Here is a 16470-nt window from a genome sequence, read left to right on the forward strand (position 1 = left end):
CTCTCTCATAAATCCTGAACTGGTAAAAAAAAACCGTTGCGTCTCCTTGAGGCAAACTTCCAGTTTCTTTAGCTAATGAATATATGTTAGCTACTCGACGTTCACCCAATAGAGAGGCGAAGGTTTGGCTTATTAATATTAATTAGGTTGCGTTACTGGAGGGCTACCAAGGAACTTTAGCAGTGGCTATTTGAAAATTCATTAGCGCAATAGCACAAACGCACGCCTACTTCCATATTAGGATAAATCCAGTGTTGTTTTGACAGCAGTTGTGGAATGTTTTTCTATCGTCCAGCTGTCTGAACAACACCCATATATAAAGCTGACTGTGCCGTCTTCCTTTGCAATAGCGGACTTCAAGCGCCTAAGTAAGTTTTAGTTACTCTTCATTACTTCGGGTTACGTAAATTCACGTACACTGTAAGTTATGTCACGTATGTTTGTTTGTAGTAGTAGCCTACGTGCCGTGTACGTCGTACTCACCCCTCAGATAACGTTAGGTGTCCACGCTTAAATGTCGAGAAATAGGCTCGCTTAGTCAGTCGTCTTTATGTAATAATAACTTAAAAGTGTTACGGAGCTTATATATGTATATTTAACTCATACATATTCAAATGATAGCAAATATGTTTTTATGTTTTGGTAATGGGGAGCATTGTGAGTCTGTTTTGTTTTGTCTTGTCTTTCCTTACTGCATATAGTGAATGATGTGTATGTTTTTGTATTGTGTAGAGCAAATGTTGCGCTCTTTTAGAGATCACACTTGGGACAGTTGGGAATGGGATCCGGACAGTAAATCTCCTGATGCTCATCTGTCTCTATGCCGACAGGCTGTGTATTTTCATGTCAGTCCTCTGCTGGACAGTCAGGGAACCGCAGGGGTCAGAGGCAGCAAAGGTGAGGCGAGTGAATAGCGCTGTTTTTGTTGTTCTTACGTATTATTGTATTAAAGTTCAATGTTACATTTAATCAAGGTCATACAGGGTATATACACGTCTAGTTGAACATTAAGTGCTAGTTTGCACTAAGCCTGGTTAAGTTAATTTTTAACTAGTGATTGGAATGCTAATAAGACTTTTATTATGCTAGAGTATTGTCTAGTCCAGGGGTCGGCAACCTTTTTATCATAAAGTGCCATTTTTAAGTTTCCGAGTTCATCACTGTGCCACAACACACATAGCCTACATACATACATACATACATACATTATATATATATATACATACACACACACAGACACACACACACACTCATATAAATACACAAACATTGTACATTTTCATAATGGCTTAAACAGAAATAGTACAGAAATTTAAATATTTCTCTTGAAATTTGTTTTAGATTTAGATAGACAATTTAATAGTAGGCTATTTATAACTCCTAACTAGAGATGCAGCGATTATAAATTTCTAGGTCGATTCCGATTTCCGATTTTTCATTGAGTTTGACCTGCCAATACCGATTTTAGCCGATTCCGACTTCATTTTTTCTAACCACTTTACAGCTCACACAAATATTTATTTTCTATATATATTTTTTACCCAAATCCTTTTACCCAAACTGAATAATAAAACAAGTTTAAATGGGTAAATTTTATATAAATATTTTTGAGTCTTCATTTTCTTTTCTGACATAACCTAATCCAGTTCTTGTTAAAACACACTAGACATGCACATTATGTGCATTTTGGGCACTTTTGTTTGAAATCATATTTATTTTGTCCATCAAAAGTGTGCTTTCACTTTAATTGAGCGTGAGCAACGCAGACAAAATAGACTCGCCGGCAAAACCCGCGCTTCACTGCTCACGCGACGCTCCTGTTGGGCGCTCACGCGCTGCTCCTGCTCCCGGTGTGAATGCACTCATTTATTAACATGCACGCCGAAAAAAATATGCGTGAAACGGACGTAATTCACGAGGTTTCCTACATGTGCGTTCCGTGTGCACGTGTGATGCTGATGTTACGCGATGTTAATCATGGGAGGGGAGCCCGAGTGCATTTGAACGGCATAAAATACATACACTTCTCTTGCATTTGCTTGTGTGCCAGCGATTAACCCTCCGCGTGCCAGTGTTGGCACGCGTGCCATAGGTTGCTGACCCCTGGTCTAGTCGTTTTGAAGATAACTATCATATCATCACATTTTTTGACAAAAAATATAAGTCATCTCCTTATGATGCTGGCCACCTCTGGTAAAATCGGCCAAATCCTCAGTTGAACAGATCCCTGTAGTATAATGGCCTATGTCAAGAGTGACTAGGCCGTTTTATTTTGCCTAACTTAAAAGACAATGAGACTTAGACAATTTTACAAGCTTTTCAAGATGGCAGCTGCATCAAGAAGAACGAAAATCTACTCACCCTCAATTATTGGTTCAGTGAAAAAATGACTTGGGCAATTATTTTAGGAATTTGCTAAATGAAGAATTAGCTCTTCATTACTTCAGAATAACACATATTTCTGCATAAGGTTTCACCCATGGTGAGCATTACTGGGAGATTGAGTTCCTTGAGCCTCCATATGGAAGCTCTGTGATGGTGGGGGTTGGTACCCAAAATGCACTGCTTCACACAGGGGACCAAAGGTTCATTAACCTCATAGGTGAGTACAGTCATGTTTCTCTTAGAAGTGCCCATGTAATTTGCCCACATTTTAGGGAGACAATCAATGTGTCATGGCCAAAATCATTCAGTAGGATGTAAATAGCAAATATGGAGCAGCAGCGAAGGTTGATTCATTTAAATGAACAGGAATTTTGTCCCATCAATGCCTCATAGATTAACAAGGGAGGAAAGAAGAAGACCATACAAAAGAACACAATGCTTTTCTTTTAATCACTGAAACTGTTTATTGTTGAGTGTCCTGTTTCTTTCTTCAAAAAGGCATTGACAGTGAGAGTTGGGGTCTATCATACAAAGGCTTCATCTGGCATAATGGAAGGAGTCGGAAATACTCAGAGCCTTTTTATGAAAGAAATACAGTCATTGGGGTTCTGCTGGACTTGAGCGCTGGAACGCTGACGTTCTTCCGAAACGGAGTGAACCTTGGGGTGGCCTTCTCTGGCCTAGAGCAGGTAAAGAGGGAAACATCACTGCACAGAGTATGTGGAAGTACTGGATGTAGGTTATATGTGGGTACTTATAAATGCTTCTGGAAGTTTTTGTTCCTTGCAGGTCAGCAAGGCTCTGTTTCCTCTGGTGAGCTCTACTGCCCCTGAAACTGAGCTTCAGCTGGGTTTGAGAAGCCAGAGAATGTCCTCCCTACAGGAACAGTGCATTCACATCATCACACAGTCTCTTTCACATTGTAGACACGCACACAAATTACCATTACCCACACCTCTGCTCTGTCAGATACACACACATGCACATTTATAAGAAGGGCATAATCTGTTTCTGATTCGTTTAGATCATGCCAACCTCAAATAACGACACATTTCTGTCCAGTGCAATAGATTCATTTTATATGCAGCCCTTCCTCAAAAAATGTGTATTTTTTGTGTGCTTGAATAAAATAAAAAACAATTCAAAGCCTGTATATATATATATATATATATAAATAATCATATGTAATTATTTAAATTATCCTCTTTCTGTATCTGCATTCCTGTTTCTATTCTTAATTTGTAATTCCTGCACTTGACGAAGTGGCAATGACGACGTTCCAATTATTAACTAATAATTTATTATTAGTTTATTGTACTCTCAGTGTCGTTATTACTGGAAAAATATAGATTTAAAAGCCAATAAAATGCCTGTTTTTATCTGTCTTTATCAGTTTTTATTTGCTCATCACAACCTGTAGATGTTCTAAAGCTTAAAAAACAAAACCACAAAAGGGGAAAAAAATATGACACCATCTCTAACAATTTATTACTCTGAATTCACAACATGATATACAAAAGTAAAGATTTCAAAAGCACAGAATACATTTTAACAGCCAAAATGGAAGAAAAGAACCTTCACAAAAGAAGTAATGCAAAGTTCCACCTGGAAACCAGAGATACTCGTCTACAGCACAGGTAAACAGGTATGTGTTTGGATACAGATACAAGAGAATGGCACAATGTTCACAGATCTGTCCAAAGAAGGGGAATAATTCAACAGCTAATATCATCGCCGGTTCACTCCAGTAAGGCACACAGACACGTGGGTTTGAGGGAGCTTTTCTAAAACTATTTAAGCCACTGGTCCACATGTCAATGCTCAGATGTATTGACATGAATAAGACATTTGCATGACACAGTAAACAGTTACAATTCAATATCAAGGCATATGACACAACTCGTTAGTGCTAAATGAATTAGTACCCAAGTACCTGCTTTATGGTTCTTTTGGACTTCAGATCATGAAACAAACCTCTTTTGTGCGAAATCCTGACAGTTCATATCCATTAATTATGAAATTAAAGCGAAGGGGCAACTCCCACTCCACGTACAGAGCCCTGTGATACAACTGGAATGTCGATGTACTTATGTCTTTATGTACTCAGACACCAGCAATAACTTATCGCACTATGATATATTTCCTCATAGATCAAACCACAATTTTACTAAGAGGACAAAATGACGTCAAATTGTTGTTTGCTATTCCTAATCTTTGGGCTTTTGTTTCAAATGCGCCCATGTGTAATGGCACTGTCCCCGACAGTTTTGTCTTCTAGTTACAAATAAAATTTACCATTTTAACCATATAATCTTTGGCCAAAATAAATATTTCAGGGGTCTAATATAATACAACAGCATTACTGAAAAGACCACACACAAAATACACAAAACTCCACACATACAGAGAGAAGGGTGACTGTTGGCAGATATAGATATATATAGATACATATAAAAAAATCAGCTGTTTCAGCATCAGGAAATTTGTGCTGGCCATAAAAGTATCTGCCCTGTTCCTGGAAATACTGAGACTCTAACAAAAAAAAAAAGGGAAATGGATAGTAGAAAGAATAATATAAATTAAGTGTGAATGAAAGATCTTTGAGACAATGCATAATACCATTATACTTTATGTAATAAGAAAGAAGCTTGTTTAAAATAAGTGTTTCAAGTTTTGTGTAGTAGTGCTTTATACTTGTCCATAGCTTGTGCCAGCTATGGCTTACAAAATAGAGGACGTGTGCATTTAGTCTAATGTTTTTTTTCTCGGAAAAATTAACTGAAATGAACTCGCATTGGTCAAGTCGAACAAACAATATCCAAAGTACAGCGGATGAGCAAAAAAAAAAAAAAAAAACGGCTTCCTGTACTGGTTTATTGATTTAGGCCTCTGCTAACAGACCTTATAAAACTCGTGTGCCTGTGCAGTACCATTGTGTCTGCTGAAGCAGCTACATGACTTCTGCAGGAGAGACAAGATGATTGTCGGAATTTAAATCACAGCCTAAACTTTTGGGAAAGCTCGACCGCCCTGCGCCTTCTAGTATCCTTTTCGTGTAGCTTCACCCAGTTGAAACACTCATGCATTTGACAATACGGAGGGAGACACGGAGGACGGGACATAGCAGAGGGGCAAAAGCTATGGAAAAGGGAAGGGACAATAACCGGGGTGGAGTCAACGTGAAAAGTTCTCCTGCTCCTCAGTGAGCGAAGACCTCCTGATGTAGGTCAAGCAGGATGCGGGTGAAGTTGTTGATTGGCCCGATTGCGCTGAGTGTCATGGAAGCATCCTGCCCCCACAGCAAGTTGGGCCCAAACACCACAGCCAGGTTGGCATTGGTCATCTTATTGACTTCACTCTCAGCAGACACCTGCACATCAATAACAATAAAGATCAGAAACACTAACGGGCTTAAAGGAGAAAGTAGGAAAGAAATACTGAGCAAGATCTATTAGCAGGGATATTTAATGCTGGATTGAGGTTATCTGTACAATTATCAGCTATTGTTGTAGGGAAAACTTATAATAAAAAAAATTGTGTTGGGAAAGTATAATAAATTTTAAAAAATCCTATTTTTAAAGTGCCCCTATTATGGTATTTTAAAGGTTCCTAATTTTGTTTTGGAAGTTTCCTACTATACGTTTACATGTAACCAAGGTATAAAAAAAAAAAAGTAAATAAAAAGCTGTAATATTCCCATAATATACACTGCACATCACCTCATTTCTCAGTGACTGAAAAGGTTTAATAAAGGATTCAAACTCTCTAAAAACCCCTCCTTTCCAAGAGCCTACTCTGCTCTGAATGGTCAGATGGCGGGTCAGAGTACACATCGCGACAGCCAATAAAGACCATAGGCTGGCATTATGCAAATTTAGTTATTTCTTTTGGGAGACAATAACTCCATGTATCGTGCACTTTGATCTTTGTAGCTTTGCAGACCTCTTACATTCATAAACGGCTATATTACACACTACATGACAGGTAATGTCTGAAAAAGCATAATGGGGCACTTAAAAAAAAAAAAAGTTAAAAAAAATGTAAAACAACAAAAAAAGTTATATTTAAATTCTAAAAGTAATATAAAAAAAAGTTACTTAACATTGAGTAAAAAATCCTTATTGTCGAACATTGCCGATTATGAGTATTACCATTACCTGAGCAAGGAACTGTATGAGGAAGCGCAGTGATGCATAGTTCTCCTCAGGAAGGGAGATCAGCATGTTCCGAATTCTTTCTGCCTGAGACTCCGTGTCAACATCTGATAACACATAAAGGAATTGTAAATAGTTTGTATGCAAAAACATGTTTTAGCAAATCAGTTAAAAAATGTCAGTATAGGAGGTGTACAGACGTGCGCGTGTTTTGCGTGAGCTTTCTGGAAGCTGCTGGAATTTGGAGGTGGTGTGTGAGTGGGTTGTGTGTAGTGTTCTTACTGTGGAAGTTGACAATGTCATTGTAGAGCTGGTAGGTGAGCAGCGGCTCTGGCAGTTCCCTGAGGAACATCTTTAGAATCACAGCTGCCAAGTGGACATTGTCCAGCTGAGTGAAACTCACTTCCTCTCCTATAGACGCACACACAAGCAAAATTCTGAGGGCTGATGCCAATCGATTTTATGAACAGGAAATGTGTACAGAGCACCACATGACTTTACCAGAGTTATATTTCTGCTTAATATCCTTAACCAATGAAACGTTTGCAGAACGCCGGAATATTCCCTCTATCTGGAGACCTACAAATGAAGATGGAAAAGAAACTCACATTCTCAAATAAGCAAATAAATTAATTAATTTACAATAATCTATAATCAATTTGGCATACCATTCCTATGACTGAACTCATCAGACAATTTCAACCCATGAAGGCTATATATCTAAAGTAGTAAAAGACCAACCATTCTCCTGCAGGTATCCAATAGTATCACGCATGACTAGAGGAATTCCCTCCGAATCTGCTGCCATGTGTCTCAATCTGATTTCAAACAACAAAAAAACTCTAAATGGCAATGGCAGGTTTAAGAGTATATTCAGTCCTACCTCAAGAATGAAGGTGCGTTATGTTTTTGTCAGTAACCGTAGCTATGTGAGATGTGAGAGGAAAAGTGCAAGGAAAACTCACGCTGACAGTGGGACGCCAAACTGCTGGAAAGGAAGAGGAGGACTATGGGGGGGAGAGATCGGTCCAGGGACGACAGACGGCTTCAGAGACAGACGGATCTTATCATCATACCTACACAAAGAAACTCTTGAATGAATTTCTTCTGGGCTAAAAAATGATCTGAGTAGATGTATAACTGCATATATAATTTCTTACTCTCGGACTCTGTTGGGAATCACCAGCTGATCACACTTCACAACCTCCTCCAGCTCACTCAAATAATTTACGTAATTTATCTTCTGGCCAAACTTAAAGCTGTAACATGAAGTATAGAGGCGGTCAGACTCAGATCTGAGAATCTACAGATCAAATACAGAATAAAACAGAACCTTATGGAAGACAGAAGTTCAGCATATTAAGCATAGTGTGGCACTGACCTGATGATAGGTTTGAAGAGAATAAGGATGGTTCTGATAAACATGGTGGGATGGACGATGTACAGCGCCTTGATATTTTTCTTATACCTGTAACAGACACAGCAATAGTGAAGCTTGAGAGAGCCAATTGCTCTTTTGTACTGTTGTTAAAGCACTCATGAACCTCTCACTAACAGAAGCATCACTCACTTCCTGTCAAACTCCCGATAGGCATCTCGAAGCCAGCTGAGAGAGGGCTTGTTCTCCCTGGTCAGACCATGATGGAAGTAAATGAGGGTATAATCACTCTCCACATACTTGTCAAGAGTCTGCTTCAAATACCTGCACACAAATATCAATCAATCAATTCACACCAAATATAAACTTCAGATTAGACTGAAAATCTACACTTATGCGAAAATGTCAAGTACTGAAACTTAAGGTTTCATTTATACACTTTAGAGTGTGAAATTTGCTCTTCATAGACACACATGCAATTATCCTCTCAGACAACTCCTGAAGTTCATAACAAGGAACTAAACAGATATAAGACGACTGTCTCAATTTCACTTCTTTAAAAACTTAGAGCATTATGGTGCTTTGAACCACTGACTGAACACATGATTGATTTATTACTCTGCATAAATGTCAACCACTCAGTGTATGCAAACAATGAAGGAAGAAATAACCTCGAGAATATGACATGAAAACAATTTTAAAAAAATGTATTGCTGACAGGGTCATATACATTTGCCATTTTAAACTAACTTTAAACGTCTTTTTTTCTAGACTAATCCCTGAAACTGCTAAATGATGTGACATAGTCCCCTGGTTTCACAGGCAAGGCTTAAGACTAGTCCCAGACTAAAATGCATGTTTGAGCTGTTTTAACTGAAAGAAACAGATCTTAAAATATGTCAGTGCCACTGTTTTGTCATGTTTATAAAGCCTACTTAAATGTCCTAATTGAACTAAGGTCTAATCTATGAAACCAGGTTTCTTTTTTTTTATTCATAAAAATGACTTATTTTAGTCTACTGAAATTAGTTTCATATTAATTAAGTACATGAATGTGGTTAGCAAAACTGTGCTATAATTTAATAAAACTTTTACTGACACCATTTACAACTATCAAACTCTAATTATTTTATCTGAATATTATTTTAAATGTCACACCACATGATAACAAAAAATGAACATTATTTATTATAAAAATATATTATTTCAAAATCTCACGATGTAAGAATATAATCAATATATTTAATTACCATTTCAATTAAAACCTAAATATATTAGGATTAACCAAATAAACAACACAAGAAAACAGAAAACATCAGTTGACAACTGCTCTTTTTTTCCCTAAGGAAAACTTCTCTCCTTGAATCATAATCAATGTTTCCCCTGAACATGTTTGTTCTCTGCACTTGACATTAATCTTTATAGTGTCTTGTGCTCATCTACGTATGATTGCCTGGACATTTTAACCACCCATAATTAGGAAAAAGGCAATGCATACGTGATGCAGCGTATTAAGCCCAGCTTGATGAAGCACATAAATCAAGTAAGAGCAGTGACGCCTACATGAGAAGTTTATGATGATCCAGCTGATGTTGGGGGGGCATGCGACAAGCGTTAAAAACGATGACTTTCCGACCAAAGTTATCATCACCTAAAAAGAAAGAGAAAGATCAAGAACTTTAGAACTACGATAAATGCCAGCTGGTGATGCTTGTGCATTTAATAACGTCTCACCTGCCACCTCCACAATCTGATGTCTGGCGATGTCATAGAAGGGGTCGTCCCAGGACAGGTGTGACTTGTCACCAAGACTTTTAATGTCTGAAGCTGCAGGAAAGAATATAATGAATGGCACATTTCAAACAAATTAAAAAAAATGAAATGTAAGAGTCTAAAAAAATTAATTTTACAGACTCTTGACAGGATTCTAAAATATCACTTGAATGTAAATGTCTCTTGGATTAAAAGTAAGGCATGGCACTATTTTGTAAGGCTTACAATATTGCAGTCAGAGATGATGCATGGAAACAGGGCTTGACTTTAACACCCGCCAATATAAATACTTTAATTGTAGTCTTCTCAAAAAGGCATCTGAAATAATTAAAGGGATGGTATAATGCCCCTTTTCACAAGATGTCCCCAGAGTGTGTATGTGAAGTTTTAGCTCAAAATACCCCACAAATCATTTTTGATAGCATGTTAAAGTTGTCACTTTTTGAGGGTGAGCAAAAACACAATAAACGTGAAAAAACAGATGCGACAGCTTGAGCAGACTCACAAATGTGCTCTACTACAACAACTCTTCCTCTTCTCAACACTGCTTGCGGGGTTCCCAAGGGCGGGGTTTATGTAAATTTTACGGGAGGAATGTCGTGTAGTAGACCCTACCAGCCGTTTGTTGTAGTCCTTAAAAAGCAACTTCTATAAAAGAAAATATCTCCCTTTGCTTAGAACTCTGAGCGTCGTAACTTTGCAAATGTTGTTTATGCTCAAACAGCAACATTACAAACTAACTAAAGTTAGAAAAGTGAAATCATAATCAACCACCCCTTTAACTAATTGCAGTATGACACTACACTATACTACAACTCCCATGAGCACGACCTGCTCACAGTGTTTGCTCACTGGTCAATTTGTGAAGCCTACTGCCTTTTGCTCAAGCGCCAGTGACTGATGTCACAAGACAATGTAACCAAGACGTCCCTGTGGAGAAGTGAATGTGGCGGCACATACATAAAAGGCTTAACAAAACCCAGAGAGTTAACAAAACACAAAAGATTGCCTGAGGATGAAAAGGATGAGGAAACATAAAGAAGAAAAGAAAGTTCAACCAAAAGTGGTTGAAGTAGTAATGTCGAGAAAGGCTGGTATATGATACAGCAAAGAAAATCATGTGCTGTGGCGATTGTAGGATGTACGGCAGTGAAAAGTGGGTCTCGTTTGTGGTTGGGACGACCAATTTTAAAGTCGAGACTATCCACCTTATTCCTACGCCCCATGGCGCTTTGCGCGAATTATGGGTGTAACTTCCGTTAAGCTGTATACAATCAGTGAAAGACTAGCTCTATGGATGCAATAATATATATATTTAAACTGTGTACAATGACATTACATTATTCTACTCACCCTTCAACCATTGAACATTAAAAGGACATTTAAAAGTGTAAAAGCGTCAACAAGGTACTTTCAACAGATCAAACCCCAAAAGCACGAGTCTTTCCACAGCAAAATCGAACGGTTAAATATCACTGTGGTATTCTGTATTATGTAACATACGTTGCCTTAATATATTAACAAAAAAAAAAGCTTCAGCATTGCGTGATACTATTTCAAAGTGATTTCAGTCATTTTGACAGATAAAAAAAAAATTTGTATTTACCTGTGAAAACAAACCTGGAAAGAGACGTGAGGATTGGGGGAGAAAAAAAAGAGATTCTTCTAGCATTAAATCGGGAGAACAGACCACAAATGTGCAGCATATGTTGAACTTTTTCATACTATTACAGCGGAATGACTGATAGCTCATTGAGCTCATTGAGTCAAACTGACAGATAAGCTTTATTTGTAGCGCAATCTTATGATGTGAAATGATTAGTTTCAGTCTTTTTGAATGGAAGTTCCCATAATTCAAAACGCAGTAAGGTCATCAGGAATAAGGTGAATAACGGACCATGAAATGTCCGTTGGTCATATCAACAGCATATCGATAGCAATTTTGTTAAAATTATTAACATTTTGCAAGGGGTCTGTAAACTTATACAACATATACTTAAACATATACATGCACACAGTCAAACCTTCTGTTAGACTGTCTCACAAATTAATTAGGCTGAATAGCTGTCAGCTGTTAAATTTAAGTACACAATTAGATATAATAGCAATTTAGGTCAACCAATTACCAAGCAATGCTTAATTTTGTCCAGTCTGTGGTGTAAAAAGGTCACATTAGCAATTAAAGAAAAAACTTAAGCAAAACATGGTCAGGTCAAAGTATCTGAATCATTTTTGGTCACAAATATTTTTAAATTTTACTGGCAGTCCACTGTATGAAGAATTATAATGTGTCACAGTTTTATTTTTTTAAAATGTATTTTGCTATCCTCACTTAGATAAATTAACTATAGTGTTCTGCACCAACTAGTAAAAAAATTGGTTTGACTGTACATACATACACACACTAAAGGAGCTTTACAGAGCTAAGTATTTAATAATGACCTGTAGTGTTATACATTTCATGTAGTCTTGATTTGGTTGTATACAGTGGTCATTTACATTTGAAAGGGATGTAAATCTATCTCCAGTCAATTTTAGCACGCCAAAGTCAACTTTAATCATATAAAACGTAATTTCTCAACAGCAAAATTGTGGCCAGTGAAAATGCTGAGTGGCTAGTAACTTTGTAAGACCACCAGCCACAGTGGCTGGTGAGAAAAAAAACAATGTCAAGACCTGCATGAAAACATCCAGTTTCACAAACACACGCTATAGCGTATATGGCAATAGAGTGATAAGAAGTAAGTCAGCCTCTCTGATCACTCACATTCTACTTTACTGAATCCTCAGAGCTTCACTGGCTTAACCAAAGGAAGAACCAATTACACTGGACTTCACACACCAGTCCAGTCAAAGTCCTCCTCGGTAAGAGTGGTAAAGTGTGTCTCTGGGTGTATGGCAGCCTGTGTGTGCTGTATGACTAATGTTGCATGACTAGAGTTCTCTGCTGGCTCTTAAATAGGCAGTGACAATTATGTCATCTGGAAGACTTCAGCTTAATTTGCTTCTAAATATAGCAAGCATGTGATTGGAATTCATGATAAAAATGGTAGTTCTTTGCAATTACTTCCTTTTGCTCACACAGCTTTATTTTCCAAAACGAACAGTGTGATTCTGCAAAAAAAAAAACTAGGCTACATTTAAACATTATTATTATCCTGTATGACAGACACACACACACACACACACACACACACACACTTCCACTCACGTGCACTCACCGGATTTGCTCAGGCTAAAAGGGTCATCTGGTGGCCACTGTTTGTCCTGTACCAGTTTGAGCTGGTCCAGCGCAGCACTAGGAGAGTCGTCTCCTCCCAGATCATCTTGAAGGTCCACCAGCAGGTCAGAGGACATGATGGTCCTCTAAGACAACACAATTCACACACAACAGTTCGACACAGAACAGGACAAAACTATACCACACAACATTATACTGAGATCTGCAAATGCTCAGTTCCCTTCACATTAGATTCCTGTCCGTCCAGCATAAGCCTGTGCAAACGCAGCGTTTCACACGCACACACTTGCTTGAACAGTAACTGGTTGACTCACATGGGTGACCACAATGACAAATGATGAACAGGTTTGTTTCGTAACACAGTCTTGCTATCTATGAATCTGTCCCGTGAGAATTGTTTAACGGAAGCACCTTTCATAATAAGGCACAGTAATGACATAACAACATTAGAAACGGGCTAATATTAATTTAGTTTTCTGGCTTAGATATTCGATGGTGTGGATTAATAAATAATCCACACCATCGAGTGTTTTAATTTGTCATAATCGGCAGGGTCGAGCTTTTTATTACATTATAATTATATTTTGTTCTTATTCTTTTAGTATGAAAATATTGTGGCATTGTGAATGTGCTATATTTGACATCTGACTGTATGTGTGAGGCTGCAAGGCTACTAATGCAGGAGTCAGTAGGGCTCAGACATTGATCTGCTGTGACAGTCCCTCGCTTTGGTGCCGCGCGGCAATGTGACCGTCCAACCGTATACTGACAAGAAATCTCAGTTTTACCCTATGCTTCTATTTATAGCCTTAACCCTAGCAGAGCCAGCTTCAGGTTTACTAACATCTGTGACACCCACGTCCATATCTCTTAATAATAGGATATCATAACATACTTCAGGTGACGTAACCTGGGTCAATCTGTCGCTCTGATCAAAGAACATGGCTTATCTCAGTTATGTGTCTGACTGAGTGTGATTCTGTTGTAAATACTGACAGCAATCTTGCTATAGTCATAGAAATCATAGAGAAGCTCTCATCACTCGTAAGTAGCTAGTTGTTGCTGAACTATCTCTGATGTCAGTGAACATATATTCTTTGGTTCTGACCAGACAGCACCCTTCCAAAATTAGTCCTGTTCCACTCTACAAATGGTTCTCTAATTCAATACCCAAGATCATCAGCAAAAACAATGCTCCTCATTCACAGTTGTGCTCCAGAGGCTTCAAGGCTGCAGCCAGTGAAGTCAACCAGCACTTCAGACAGAAACAAAGACCCTAAAGAGAGCTTAAACACAAAAGGCCTAAAGAAACCCCAACACCTCCAAAATAAACTATACGCTTTCTAAAAGACTGTAGCCTTACAACACCACAATAAAAAAAATTGCCAAAAATCAATATTTAGTGCTTTTTTAGTGTACCAATGACCTTATAAACAAACAAGGTCCAACCAAGATTTCCCTATTGTTTATAACCTCATTAATAATACTAGTACAGGGGGGAAAAAACAATGTGATCTGTCCTCATAGCTAGCTTTCTTCTTCCCATAGATATGGTAGTTTATGTGTGGCAGGTCAGCAATCCTGAGTGTCAGGCGCCGCTCATCATATTCTCAGCTCCATTCTGCTGCGGCAATCACAAATGCAATCATTTTATTTTTTGTGTCTAGTCTAGTCGAGCCATTTAGCATGGTTCAGATGTGCTCAGCACATCTACCACAGAATAATCTGCAGAGCGAAGCACAAGAGTGTGTGGTGAGATTCTGCTCATCTCTCTGCAGTGTGGTCATCCACGCATGAACCCACAGGAGAAAACACAACTAATTAACTCTGGACGCCTCAAGTAATCACATAAGCAAATGGGTAGATTTTAGGTTAAAACTGTGAATGTAGTTAAGGATTTATTCTACATAGCCCTGCAGTGAAACAAATGCAAGTCTCTTAATTAATATGAGGCCATAAAAGCTACATAATAATGTTACATAACATAAGTGTATAACATGATACACTGTAGGACACATAAACATCCCATATAAAGATTCACTAAAGGCGTGAAAAGGGACACTGAATGAGAGCGTTTTGTTGAGCTGCGTTTATCGTTAACAAGGTACAGACAAGATTTCACTATTATTTAATTATCATATCAACAATACTATGGGAGCTAGGGGAAACTATCGACATTGTATTTGATGCCCATACACATGGTAGTTTATCAGTGACAGGACAGTAATCCTGAGTGTCTTCTGCGAGACAACAAGCGCTCGAGCCAGCGGTTCTTCTTCGAACTTTTAAAGTGCTTGGGTTCAGCGCCAAACTGAGTGTAACCTCTTTTGCATCGTCTGGTGTAGTCAACGCGTCTAGACTCCTGCTCTGGACACATATGGTCGGATTCCCCAGCGTTTCTAGGGAAACGCAACATCTGGACACGCAACCGTGTGTTTACCCAGCAGCAAGAACGGAGTAAACGTGTGATTTAAATAATACGCAACAGATTTCCTCTCAAGTGATGGCGTCAAAGCAAAAATGCTGCACACATATTGGTTCGTTCGTTGTGATCAGTCGACAGTCTGCTAACGTTAAGCTAACTAACGTTAGCTGCAAACCTGTTTCATCTTGACTTAACAGGACGGAAATTCTAACAAGTGTTGCCCTGCCGTACGGCTAAAGGCTTAATGCGGATCAGAGGAAACGATGAGCAAAAGCCTGCAGGTTTTATTAAATCAAATAAGAAGAAATGAATTTACCTAATTTTCAGCGCTCCCTACTGAAGTCTTCACAACTCTGTCAATCTTGCGTATTTCATTCGGGACTTCCGGTTTGCGATCGTTGTAATTCAGTGTAAACGGCCCGGATGCAGCAGGAGAAGAACGGATGGCCACGCCTCCTGTAAGATGTTGTTATTATAACCATTGGTTGAACAACAGCCATTTATTAGGAAATGATCTAGAGCAGGATTAAAATATACATGATATAATGCTTAGGCCTATGTGTTCTGAACAGCCCAATAGCTATTTGAAATGTCAGAAGTTTCCTCCATGTCAACACCCCTTTATTCAGGGACCACTGAATCTCTGAGCAACACCATCATTTTGAGCAAAGCAACAATTATATTAAGCATTGCAGTTTGTGCGTGTTCTGATAAGTCTAGTGGAAAACTTGGTGGGATGGGAGATAAAATGGGGCAATAACTAAAATAATAAATAAGCATCAGGCTTGTTAAAGTATACTAGTTCCAAAACCAGAAATGTAATAGTAGGCTAATAATAAAATACAAGCTGTGTTTCTTGCAATTACCCTGAAACTGCTTTATGTTTTATATAGAATTGCATGACATTTTGGTGTGAAATACAGGAATTTAGTAATGAGAACATTCAGTGATCACTTAAGTGAAAATGCACAGTCTCACAAATTATCTTGGAAGATGAAAAACAATTTTCATTCCTTATACATAAATGCAAATTTAATAATACACTGCCTGCCGGCTGTTTGGATTTAAATAGGTAAATATTTAGGAGTCAATGATTGGATCATTATTGCAGTGA

The 16470-nt window shown here is 38.2% G+C and overlaps 2 protein-coding genes across 3 annotated transcripts; one reads left to right on the top strand and one right to left on the bottom strand.

Moving 5' to 3' along the window:
• The first annotated feature begins 134 nt into the window (after positions 1–134).
• LOC308686849 (SPRY domain-containing SOCS box protein 3) lies at positions 135–3536 on the top strand. Of its 2 annotated transcripts, none has more exons than XM_081358902.1 (5): positions 135–368; positions 733–897; positions 2471–2602; positions 2884–3074; positions 3159–3536. In XM_081358902.1, the coding sequence occupies exons 2-5, from the start codon at positions 738–740 to the stop codon at positions 3216–3218; spliced, it is 543 nt and encodes a 180-aa protein (XP_081215028.1). In that variant the 5' UTR covers positions 135–368; positions 733–737; the 3' UTR covers positions 3219–3536. The 2 variants fall into 2 exon arrangements, with proteins under 2 accessions (XP_081215028.1, XP_081215027.1); XM_081358901.1 differs by having other exon boundaries at positions 3175–3535.
• Positions 3537–3849: 313 nt separating this feature from the next.
• Positions 3850–15950, bottom strand: arhgap1 (Rho GTPase activating protein 1). Its single transcript, XM_081358903.1, has 13 exons — positions 15673–15950; positions 12912–13056; positions 9652–9744; positions 9481–9568; positions 8110–8241; positions 7921–8007; positions 7700–7798; positions 7505–7615; positions 7281–7357; positions 7041–7118; positions 6822–6950; positions 6543–6646; positions 3850–5755 (listed from the first exon to the last, which is right to left on the bottom strand). Exons 2-13 carry the CDS (start codon positions 13045–13047, stop codon positions 5585–5587), a joined length of 1305 nt encoding a protein of 434 aa, XP_081215029.1. The 5' UTR covers positions 13048–13056; positions 15673–15950; the 3' UTR covers positions 3850–5584.
• Between the last annotated feature and the right edge of the window lie 520 nt (positions 15951–16470).

Source organism: Scardinius erythrophthalmus (assembly GCF_964197995.2).
Source record: "Scardinius erythrophthalmus genome assembly, chromosome: 2".
Taxonomy (NCBI): Eukaryota; Metazoa; Chordata; class Actinopteri; order Cypriniformes; family Leuciscidae; genus Scardinius; species Scardinius erythrophthalmus.

Excerpts from the sequence above, each read along its gene's own strand:
- arhgap1 (XM_081358903.1), bottom strand. The coding sequence starts at position 13,047 with ATGTCCTCTGACCTGCTGGTGGACCTTCAAGATGATCTGGGAGGAGAC. Across the intron at positions 9,745-12,911 it reads TTTTAGCCTGAGCAAATCCG|CTTCAGACATTAAAAGTCTT; the intron begins GTGAGTGCACGT and ends TCTTTCCTGCAG. Across the intron at positions 6,647-6,821 it reads TGACATTGTCAACTTCCACA|ATGTTGACACGGAGTCTCAG; the intron begins GTAAGAACACTA and ends ATGTGTTATCAG.
- LOC308686849 (XM_081358901.1), top strand. The coding sequence starts at position 738 with ATGTTGCGCTCTTTTAGAGATCACACTTGGGACAGTTGGGAATGGGAT. Across the intron at positions 898-2,470 it reads AGGGGTCAGAGGCAGCAAAG|GTTTCACCCATGGTGAGCAT; the intron begins GTGAGGCGAGTG and ends TTTCTGCATAAG. Across the intron at positions 3,075-3,174 it reads CCTTCTCTGGCCTAGAGCAG|GTCAGCAAGGCTCTGTTTCC; the intron begins GTAAAGAGGGAA and ends TGTTCCTTGCAG.